This window comes from Oncorhynchus clarkii, chromosome 33 (genome assembly GCF_045791955.1).
Source record: "Oncorhynchus clarkii lewisi isolate Uvic-CL-2024 chromosome 33, UVic_Ocla_1.0, whole genome shotgun sequence".
In the NCBI taxonomy this organism is placed as follows: Eukaryota; Metazoa; Chordata; class Actinopteri; order Salmoniformes; family Salmonidae; genus Oncorhynchus; species Oncorhynchus clarkii.
The window spans coordinates 21,882,201-21,894,466 of record NC_092179.1 but is presented as its reverse complement, the minus strand read 5'-3'; the positions used below and the strand labels follow the sequence as shown (position 1 = coordinate 21,894,466).

The following is a 12,266-nucleotide window of genomic DNA, read 5'->3' as shown; positions in this document are numbered from 1 at the left end:
TCTACAGTCTACCCTAGCTACAGTAGTCAGTCTACAGTCTGCCCTAGCTACTGTAGTCAGTCTACAGTCTACCCTAGCTACAGTAGTCAGTCTACAGTCTACCCTAGCTACAGTAGTCAGTCTACAGTCTACCCTAGCTACAGTAGTCAGTCTACAGTCTACTCTAGCTACAGTAGTCAGTCTACAGTCTACTCTAGCTACAGTAGTCAGTCTACAGTCTACTCTAGCTACAGTAGTCAGTCTACAGTCTACCCTAGCTACAGTAGTCAGTCAAAGAGACAAGCTCCTGCAATTTCATGTCCTTTGAAGCTCCTTCCAAGTGAAAGAGCCAGAGAACTGGAACACTTTTTCCCCCAGCTCTGTACAGGCCTTAGGTACAGTCAACAAGATACAGTCATGTGTAGACGATAGTTGTCATTTGTCTGCTGGTCAATGTAGGTACATCGGTCAAATGTGAGCCATTACCAGTCCACATGAGAAGCCAAACCAAAAGGTGTTATGACCTCAACATGAATTCAACGTTATAACCACTTCAGCCCCCCAGAACAAGTTCCCATATCAAATGTTGGATGTAAATGGAAGTATTAGTCTACAGCAAAGTATGAACTTTTTGTCCTGAGTAGGTTACCGACTGCTAGACCTGTGAATGAGACCTGATGCTGGACTGAACCATGACACACATGTACACTACACTATCTGCAATATCTACACTACACACACTATCTACATAAAGTATAATACTCATTTTATCTGTCATTAATTACATTATGGCATATATGTTATGTTTCACTTCCTGCATCCACCATAGAGGTTATGAAAACCAGCCAATCTCTCAAATCTGGCCCAGTCCAGGCTATTTCAGTCAGTGAAACTGTTCAACTGCTTGTGTGGTAGCCGTGGAAGTGAAACTGAGATTGACATAGACAGGGCTGGGTGGTTCTGCTTGTCCCAGAATAGAGCAACACTGTCACGAGATGTTCACCCTGTCCCCAGAGTGTTGGAGGTAGAGAAGACCAGGGGAAATATAATGAAGTGTAGAATACATATTGTTGAAAACCATTACTAAAACATCTCATTTAATAAACATTGCAAATATACATATGTTATGAAAAGCAACTATTTAGAAGTGAGAGTTCTGAGAGCAGATCTTAGAGGTTTATTATCAAATATCCCTAATCATTATCCTCACTGGTATTGATGCTACAGTATAACTGGATCATTCAGTTGTAGAAATGAATGCAGAGTATTTGTTGGATCAGATACACTTTTTATTCTGTTTGAAAACATGAGCTATATGCAACAATGCTAAATTATGAAGCTGATTGATATAAATGAGTATGAAATGTGCTGCCTATTCATGAGATAGAGATCATTGGAATCATGATTAAATAAACGCTTGCGGTTATTTTTTAATCAAAACAAGCTTTATTTGAACTTGAAGGCAAGACGACATGTACAACTAAATCTCAAAATAGTTTAGCACACTGCACTACTGATATTATTCACTATTATACTATTATACTGGAACATTCAACTCTAAAACACTAATGTTTCCTTCACTTGCACCATGTGGGGAATCTCTAGCCCCCTACAATGGCTTCTAGACACTACAGTGACTTTTCCGGAAGGCGGCCGAGTCACTGGTGTCGTCGTGGGCGACCCTGCAGGTGTAGACCTCTCCCTCTTCCCAGCGTGCCTTGCTCAGGGTCAGGGTGCTGCTGCAACTGTAGCGGCCACCCGTCTCTTCTTCTGTGGTGGTCAGGACCCCCTCCTTCACCTCTGCCCCGTCTACCTCCCAGCTCACCATCGCCCCCTGGGGGGAGTAGTCACTCAGCAGGCAGGCCAGTGTGGCCAAGCCCCCGGAGAGCTGCTCAGAGGACGGGGGGAGCAGAGACACTTTGGGCCTGACAGAGGGACCAGCTGGAAAAGAGGAGAGGGTCAGCTACCACTACTACCCTATAACATTAGGAGAGGGTCGGTTACTACTACTCTATAACATTATCAGAGGAGAAACTGTTATCAGTTTACAAAACCATTTCAGAGCAACAATACACACAGGATGAACAACTAGCTACAGTACAGAGAACAACCGACAACACTGAAACACTGAATCTATGAAGATAATGGCAAAAGAACTCTGGATGGATTTTTAGATAAACAATCCATCAGATAAATGCTCCACAGTTTAGCACACCAAGAGCACCTGAACACTAGGAGGGGGTTTCCTGGATACAGATGAAGCCTAGTCCTAGACTAAAAATCACTTTAATACAGTCTGGATACAGATTAATCCTAGTCCTAGACTAAAAATCACTTTAATATTGTCTGGATACAGTATCATTTAATATTCACAATTTTAAATGAGACATGAAATATCAATAAATGTCAAATCTACTGAGATACATGCCCCAAATGACCTCAAAATACTATTCAAAACTATTCCCCTTGAAACCATGTCAGTGTTAACATCTACTATGAATACTATACAAAGTGTTGCTTATATTATAGAAATGGTAGTTGCTACATCTTGACAGAACATTGAGCTGACATGCAATCCTGTATATCAAAATGTGCCCTTTTTAAATCAAATCGCACGTTAGAATACTTATGGTTTTATTACCAAGTAATAATTCTCACTTCGGTGACTCTGCCCTCTAAAAATCATCCAATCTGTCCACAGAAATCTCTAAAAATATATAGCCTAGAAGTCTTTCCTCTGGAGAAGATGATAACATTTCTTAACGTTGTTCAATAGCATGATTACATTTAGTTTTATAAGAGAAAGACAAAAATGGACTCACTTTTCACCACCAGTTTTGTGCCGCTTCCAAAAGTCCACCACAGTGATTCATTGTGGTGAAGTCTCCGTACAAAAACCTCCTTCACACAGGAGTGAGCACCTTCACACACAGTGCACTCTCAGTACCACCCTGATAGTGCTGAAGTGCAAGTATAATACAATAGGTACTGAAGCACTAGAATAATAAAATAGTACCCAAGTACTAGTATAATACAATAGGGAGTGATAGTACTGAAGTACTAGTATAATACAATAGGGAGTGATAGTACTGAAGTACTAGTATAATACAATAGGGAGTGATAGTACTGAAGTACTAGTATAATACAATAGAGACTGATAGTACTAGTATAATGCATTATGTACTGATAGTACTGAAGCACTAGAATAATAAAATAGTACCAAAGTACTAGTATAATACAATAGACTGATAGTACTGAAGTACTAGTATAATACAATAGAGAGTGATAGTACTAGTATAATACATTATGTACTGATAGTACTGAAGTAACTAGTATAATACATGATGTACTGATAGTTCTGAAGTACTAGTATAATATAATAGGGACTGATAGACCTGGGTTATGAGTAAATCCATTGAAGAACGCAGATCATTATACATTTACGTTATTAGGTATTGCAAATATCATAACACAATCTGTATAATTAGTATCATCCTTACCAGGAAGACTATTTACATAGAACACTTTGCATCGGCAGTACACGCTTCAGTGCTCTGGGAGTGTTTATAGCCTTGTGAGTTAACACTTCAAGACAGAGAGCTGTCCTTCATGACAACAGAACTTCCACTTTGACTTTGATCATGAGCTTCTTGTTGATATTTATGTTCTTAATTCAGGGTAAGACTATTGAATATCATGATCTTCTAAATGTATTTCTTATTGAAATATTACATCTAAATTGCCTCTGCCTCAGACTGAGATTCTTGAAAATGTAGACAAATCAAACACAGTTCAATAAAAATGTATTTAAATGTCCATTTCAGAATCCAGAGGACAGGTCACTGTGACTCAGACTCCTGCAGTGAAAGTTGTTCTCCCAGGACAGCCTGTTATTATTGTTAGGTTCCTATTTTTCAGAGTAAATAACACACGGACACTAGAGAAGCTTTAACCAATTTTAATTCTTCCAAAAGGTTCTGTACAGGTGTAATTCAGACAACCCAACATTCCTCCCATCCAGATATATATATATCCCCTTAAGACACTCCTCTCCAATCCTTACTTCCTATGGTTTGACAGAAAGAGTAACAAGATACCAAACCCTTAGTACTCCCTTAAGGGAATCTGTCCTCACCTCGACCCCTCGTTCACCTAATCCACAGATATCCACCTGTCTCCACTGTATCAACACGTTGCTCTCCTCTAGTCCATCAAGCACATTCCAAAGCCTTCTGGCTTTCTACAGACAACCCTTAACTTCTGGCATAAAACCCAGTCCCTTTTACTCTATGATTCTGATCTATCATGTCTTTAATATCTCAATGTTCAAAATGTCGAATCCAACATTATAAACTGTGAAACCAGTTCAAATGTAGCAGATGTTTGTGCTGGGGATTATACCTGTATGGCCTGGTACCACCAGAAACCTAGAAGAGCTCCTAAACTCCTGATGCACTCTTCAAATCAACGTCAGTCTGGGACTCCATCTAGATTCAGTGGCAGTGGATCTCATAAGGACTTCACTCTGACCATCAGTGAAGTCCAGGCTGTAGATGCAGGAGATTACTACTGTCATAGTTACCACTACATCAATAGTAAAGATGTGTTCACACAGTGATACAGAGTCATACAAAAACCTCCCTCAGTCAGACTGCACAGTGACTGTACTGATACAGCTGGGACCTACTGCAGGTACTGAGGGGGAAGAGACAGTGACATGGAACACTGATAACTAGATGAAGTAAATTGTGCCATGTGACAATATGGTTAGATCATGACATTCATCATCATGGTTGTGATCATAGAATGTCATATTATAACTATTTAATATAATAGGAATTTAGTAGGATCTCTGTGGTTGTGACTGGTTATATTTGTTATGACCTGGAAGTTCATATAACATTTTTTGAAGATTTAAAAACAATACCAGTCATAACTCCACAATTACAGTCCATAAGAAGTACAAAAAGGGTGATATTAAATAACCGTTTCTTAATTTTAGCCCTATATAACAAGTTCCCATATGCACCTCACAACCAAATATTGATGTGACCTTCTAACTGAATATACACTATTTTTAATGAGCAGGTTAGTGACTGTTAGATCTGTGAATGAGACATGATGCAGAACTCAGACATGTACACTACTGGTGGGAGGAGCTATATACAGTATCTACATAAAGTATAATAACTATTTTATCTGTCATTATTTGCATGATGGCATATCTGTTATGTCTTCCTCACTGAATCCACCATAAAGATTCAAACCAGTCCACTCACATCTGGCCCAGTCCAGGGTATTTCAGGCAGTGTAACAGTAACAGTTCAACTGCTCGACTGGTAGCTGTGGGAGTGAAACTGAGATTTACATAGACAGGGCTGGGTGGTTCTGCATGTCCCAGAATAGAGCAGTACTGTCACCAGATGTTCAGCTTGTCCCCAGGAGATTAGAGATAGTTTTCTCTATGGCAATCTTGATTCTCTGATACTTGTAATATATGTGGATACCTTTTTTTTTTAATGTAGTTTAAGGTGTGATCATCACATTGTTGAGAGTCCAAGATATTGATATCGAGTTGATAAAATAATTTAAATGTTGAAAGATAAGTGAAATAATTCCACTCTGAAACCTTATTGTATGAAATTGATTAGAATCATAAAAATAAAATCTGAGGATGTGTGTAGTTTTAGTCAGAATTAGGTTAGACAATGTGTCTGTATAGAGGAAAAACACAGACTGTCTGATCAAGGTGTAGCTTCGGAGCTGACCTGGCTAGGCCTCAGAGATTTGGGAGAGGACAGGGAGTACTTCTCAAGGTCTCCCTAATCTCCTAATCTCGGGAGAATAGAACTGTCGGCTGGGTAGTGATACAAGTGGTGAGAACTGTGGAGAAGGATAAATCTCACCTACTGTTTGTGTGGAAGTGTGTGCGCAGCTATAAAATGGATGTTTTTGTATTCTTGACTTTAGAACGTTCTCTGAATAAACTGTACTAACCTTTTGCATAAACTGAGTCTTTGACTAATTATTATTAAACCCATGGTCTTACAAACCTCGGGGATTGGTAAAAGCTATTGATTATCATTGGGATTGAAAATTCCTGGTGACACAAGTTTAACAACGTCTAGTACAGACAAGGATGACAGGGAGGGTAGTGGTTGTTCTGGGACAGGTTCAAGGAGACATACCATTCCACTGAACCTGTCCTGGAGATGGTTCCCTAGCCACTGAAGATCCTCCTCTGTGGGCTCTTAGGACAGAGGTCTTCAGCCGGGTACAGGTCTTCAGCCGGGTACAGGTCCTCCACTGAAAGCACCTGGTTGGGCATAACTGGCTTCCTCCACTCGCATTCCACATCCGTGCGGCCGATATTGTGAACCGCCAACATATGCTGCGTGGCTACACTTTTGAGCTCCACGGAAGCATTCACATGTGGTTGAGAGAATCCCCTGTTCCAGGGGTTCTTCAACTTATCTGCCTGGGACTCAAATTAGAAATGCTGTGTTTTCCTGGAACCCAAGCTTATGAAAACATGCAACTATACGTAAATATCGGTACATTTCATTTCCCTTATGCCTAAAACAAATGCAATATAGAAAACAAAAAAACTATGAAATACCAATAAATATATTTTCATGTTTATTTTTCCCCATTAATAGCACTCTAACATAGCTGTCTAGGTTGGAACTGTTGCTGTTAAAATACAATCATTTAATTCATTCTGAACTGGAATAAACTGACTGATCACATCACACAGATGTATAACAGAACCACAGGAGGCTGCTGAGAGGAGGAAGGTTCAAAATAATGGCTGGAAAGGAGCAAATGGGAAAGGCATCAAACACCTGGAAACCATATGATTGATGTATTTGATACAATTCCACTCCAGCCATTACCATGAGCCTGTCCTCCCCAATTAAGGTGCCACCAACCTCCTGTGAACAAAAATAAATAAATACATTAAATAAATAAATCAGGCATACTGTATATCTCATTGTAGAAATTATTGTTGAAAAAAAGAATAGGTTGTAACTGTTGCTGTTAAAATACAATAAATAATTTATATTCTTAACTGGAATAAACTGATTGATCACATCACACAGATGTAGCACACAGATGTAGACCAGCACACACACATACTCCTAATGAGAGGTGTGGCTGGTTGAAGTTTAACAAGCAGGTCTATTCTGGGCTCAGTTTGACAGTGCAACCCTGAGGTCATGTTCAGCATTGAGTCTGTTTCTGTACTTGTTTTTTAAGTATGACAGAGTTGAGAACCCTGACTCGCATAGGTATGTGGTGCCAAACTGGACCAGAACATCTACTGCTTTCTCAGACAGGCAGGAGACCCCTTCCTGCTGTAGATGAGCAACCCAGGACTGTGTGAGTGTGTTTGCAGCAAAAAGCATCTCGCTGCCATTGCTTGTAGTGTCACTAAGGCCTCCATCTCTGGCAGACTGCTTGAAAGGGATACCTCCCCCATTTAAGTTTGAGATCTCTGTGGGTTAGAAAAGTACGGGTCAAAGTTCTGCTGCAGGCTGGCCATGTGCTCAGCCATGTCCTTCTTCACGGCTTCACATAGGGGGGAATCTATCTGCTGCATGTGAGCTGACAGAACAGGGAACATGCCATATGCTCCAGCCTTCAGCTGTGACTGCCACAATCCCAGGGGTGCAGTGAATCCTCTGATGCCATCTTCAGGCTCCAAAATGGTTGATTCCTTGCCCTGGAGGCTTGAGTTTAACTCATTGAGCCATCTGAAAATGTCAACCAGGTAAGCCAGCCAAGCCAACCACAGTTTGTCACGGAAGAGGTCTGCAAGGTCGCTGTCCTCTTTCTCTAGATAGGCCAGAACCACCTCTCCGCCTCTCTCAGTTCCCACAGCCTCTCCAGGACCCTCCCCCTGGACACAATGAAAGAGCAGGTGCTCATGGTCTGCTCCCATCTCCTTGCAAAGCTCTCTGAACAGCCTTGTTTGAAGAGGTCTCTTCTTGATCAGATTCACCATCTTTACGACTGAGTCGAAAACAGCCCCTTGGTTAGATTGTAATGCTTTGCTGGCCAAAGACTCCCTGTGCAGAATACAATGTGTCAGTTTCACACCACTCTGCAGGACATGAGCTATGAATCCGGAGTTGGACCCAGTCATGCATCTTGCACAATCAGTGCAAATCCCAACACAATTTGCCCAGTCAATTTGTAAGTCTTTCAAATGAGTGTCTACCACCCTAAAAATGTAATCTCCCCTTGTTGTTGTTGTTTGTAGATGGTCACAGAAAATAAATTCCTCCTGGATATCATCATCAAATACGCATCTTGCATATACCACCAACTGTGGAATTTCAGCCACATCTGACTCATCTAATTGAAGAGAGAATTTCTTGTGCGGTTTCATCTTTTCTATCACAGATGCTTGTATGTCAACTGACATCTCTTTTGCCCACTGTGCCATTGGAAAGTGGGACTGAGTCCACTTTTTTTGCTGCCTCCTCACTCAGAGATACACAGACATCCCTCAGGCAGGGTTTGATGAGCTCCTCTCCTATAATGTGGGGCTTCGTTGCCTTGGCTATATTTAGGTTCACCTGGTATGAAGCTTTGAGGATAGCTCTGTTCCCTTCGAATGCCTGTTAGAGGGGCAGAGAAAGCCTCTTGTCAAAAATCACTTCCAACAAACTATTTACATTTTTTTTTTAAATCTAAATATGAACTACTCTTGATTTATCTTATCAGCTGTGTGTGTGTTATGGTCTACATCTGTGTGATGTGTTAAATCATTTTATTTAGAATAAAAAATATGACTTGTATTTTAACAGCAACAGTTCCAGCCTAGACTTGTTTTCAACAATAATTTCTACAGTAAGATGTACAGTAGGCCTGATAATTTTTCATCTTCATCTGTACTGTTACTTAGGGTCGCACTATCAGTATCTTGCTAGCTTGCTTTGGGTAACGTTAGCTATTAGCTGAGTATGAGGGGATCGTTTGAAAGACAAACTCACATCTACTTCTATGAGAGATGGTGCTCCCTTATTTATGCTTATTATCACCTGTTATTAAATGACAACAATGCCTTGTTAGTTGACTTACTCTTCCACTGTCGAAGCACTGTTTCCTGAAGAATTCTGCCCTGTTCTGAAAGAACTCCCTGGGTTTACCGTCATACTGTGGATGTTTGGTCAAGACGTGTCGTTTTAATTTGTTCATTTTGAGAGACTCATTACTTAGCACTTCCCCGCAGAAAACACATTGCGGGCAATCCTCGTTATTTCTCAAAGCTTGTACAAAACCAAGCGAGAGAAACTCATCACTTTATTTGCGTTTCATGACGATTGAGCCCAGTCAGAACTTGCAGCTAGCTTGAGTCAATTTGATGACAGAGGTAAGTGATGGCGAGTGAGAATGACAAGTCAGCGCAGTGTTGCCAACTCCTCAGTAAGGAAAATAGCTATTGGCTGTCCTAAAAGTCGCTAAATGACATCATCGCCTAATTTGCATAGGAATAAAGTCGTGGGAGAGACAAAAAGTGAGTAAAAAACACCCTAAATATGTTTAGAACTACAAATGAACTTTGTCGATTAATGTTTTTTTAATGTCACAATTCCAATCCTCCTCCTTTATCCGGGCTTGGGACCGGTAAAAGTAACACAATAGTTTTTTTTAAAGTTCAGTTTTCTTAATTTTGTTTGGTTTTTAACCTTATGGTCCACTTAGGAGCCTACAACAGGTCACAGTAAAACATGAACATTTTTAACCATTACATTTTATTTATTTTTTTGTATACAATCTACATTAATAATCTAAATGGACCAAAAAGAGACAATAGAAAAAACTGTCAATGGCAATGTGAGAAAATTATGGTAACTAGTCTGGCCCTAATTCAAGTTAATAGATTTTTTTTCCAGACCCCCTCCACCCCATACAGGCTGTGCTGGCTCACAGAAAGAGTGGGTCATCGTAATTTTGGTCAGGGCTCTCTATGGCAGGTTCAGCAACTGAGGGAGCTGACTTAAATGAGTAAGCAGCTGATGTGCCAAAAAGCTGCAAAACATTATCAGGCAGCTGTTGCTCATAGCAAGCCTCACCAGACAGCTTCAGTCCATATCGAATGTACAGGATGGAGTTAAGGGTCTGCAAGGACATCCGATTTCTAAGTTTGCTTTTTACCACACTTATCTGGCTGAATACACTCTCGACTTCAGCATTCAAGTTTGGCAAGGACAACACAGACACAGCAGCCATGGCAAGTTCTTGAAACGGGTTGATATCAGCTGCATCCCTGAACTTCCAAATCTCACTCCAGAAGCCCAGTGTGTTTTTTGTCTCATTCCATTTATTAAGATGGATGGCACGCCATTGCTGGACAATCTTGTCTATCTCTGAAGGGGAGTAGCCAAGGAGCTTGGCTATTTTTTCTATTTCTCCAAGGCTCTTATTGTGCTTTAGAGTTTCCTCCACATTGAAAACTGACATGTACTGCAATGCTTGTCCGGCAGTCTCACCCTCAACTCATTAATGAGGGAGATGGTGAAGGCTACACACCGCTTTCTGACATTGTTTTTATCCTCAGGTGCAAGGTGGAACTCAGCTGCCTTTGACTCAAAAAGGTAACCAAGGTACGGTTTGGGACGGATGTATCCATCTATTGGCCCTTTGAGTACATCAACATTTTCCAGTGGATTCAGCACCCTGCTACTCACAGACTTGATCAGGTGAACCAAGTGGTCAAGTAGCTTAAGAGGATCTACTTGCTCTCCTCTTTGAGGATCACTGTACATAGAGTAGAAAACCTCAGCCATGTAGCAGTGTTCACTGGACTTGGTGACTGTGAAATGCAGCCTAAGCTCCTCCCACTGGTCCAAAATGCGTGAAACCGCAGGTTCAATGGAGAGCCAATGTGTGGCACACACCTTGGTTATCTGTAAAGATTTCTCCCCACAGTTGAGTGGGCCTCCCTGCGCTTTGGAGACACTGAAAACCAGTTAGAAGTTCTCCACACTACGGGGATGGTGTTATTGGAAGCAGGACTTACAGCAAGCTGCAGAGTGGCACACACAGCGAATAAGAAAAAGATATTTGAGGCCATACTCCTCCTTCAGCACTTTATGGACCCCATTGTTAATCCCCGTCAGAACAGAGGCATTGTCAGTCCCTATCCCCAGGAGTTTCTCTTTTTTAAGAAAACACTTAGAGGAAAGCCACAACAGCACGGGCTATAGATTTGGCATTTCCTCCTTCCAACACAACAAGCCCCAGAAATGTTGATACTGTTAGTGTTCAAATACTGGAGAGTCGAGACCAAATCACGGACGCTGGACAGAGTGGATTTCAGTTGTAACAAAAGGCAGTTTTAATGAGTCAAAAGATATCTTGTCCCGCAGTTTTACGTGCACGGATCTAGTTCATATAACTCGGTAAGGAGTCAGGTGAAAAAGAGACCTATACAAAGGTTACAATCATTTTTATACATAGAATAAAGTAGGATATAGTCTTGTCGCCTTCTGGATGGTCCTGAAGGGTTGGAGGCGGACCTGCTCTGGCCAAAGCAGGAGCCCCATTGGTGCACAGCAGAATCTTCTGTTCTGAGCACCCGACCAGTAGGGGGGGGTTGAGATGTGTATGTTTATGTAAGGAGATATTTGTGTGTCAGTGGGGGTCGTGAGGCAGGACAACAGAGCTGAGGGGGGTAGTTTTAGGGGGGTAGTTTTATTGCTGGGTGAGTGAGCTGGTTCCTGTTTTAGCAGGGGTAAGTAAGATGACTTGAGTCATTGGCTTGGCGCTGTATAATATATGAGCTATGTGTATGAATGTTTACATATATATATATATATATATATATATATATATATATGACAATACAATTGTCTGCTTGGTGTCACTAAAGTACTTTATCACAACCCCCAGGTACTTAGAAACACTTACATCCGTGGACTCATCGAGGAAGAGGCTGAAACGCTGGTCACCCACATCTGTGACCAACTTTTTCAGAAAGTATGGTGCTAGAACACCGTTAATCATTTCTGTGCACTTTGTCCTGTGCTTTTTGAAGTGGATAGCAGCAGTGGAGTCTGAGAAAGCAGCTCTACATGCTTCTCCAATGTGATCACATGCCAGCATGGAACAGTGTTCAGCGATAGCTAATGCCATGGTGGCCTCAGCCTTTTTTGCAGTCATTTTTTTAACCATAAATGGCAGCTTGTTTTGGGTGGAACTGTTATAAGGATTTGCCTTTTGAGTATGTTTTTTTACATCACTAAGTTTGGCATAGAAATCAGCCTTACAATACA

At 41.1% G+C, this 12,266-nt stretch overlaps 1 gene segment (V, D, J or C); it reads right to left on the bottom strand.

Moving 5' to 3' along the window:
* Positions 1–1,405: 1,405 nt before the first annotated feature.
* LOC139392945 (immunoglobulin lambda constant 7-like) lies at positions 1,406–4,555 on the bottom strand. The segment is given in 3 exon segments: positions 1,406–1,920; positions 2,802–2,900; positions 4,510–4,555. Coding segments are annotated over 3 exon segments (465 nt in total).
* Positions 4,556–12,266: the final 7,711 nt, after the last annotated feature.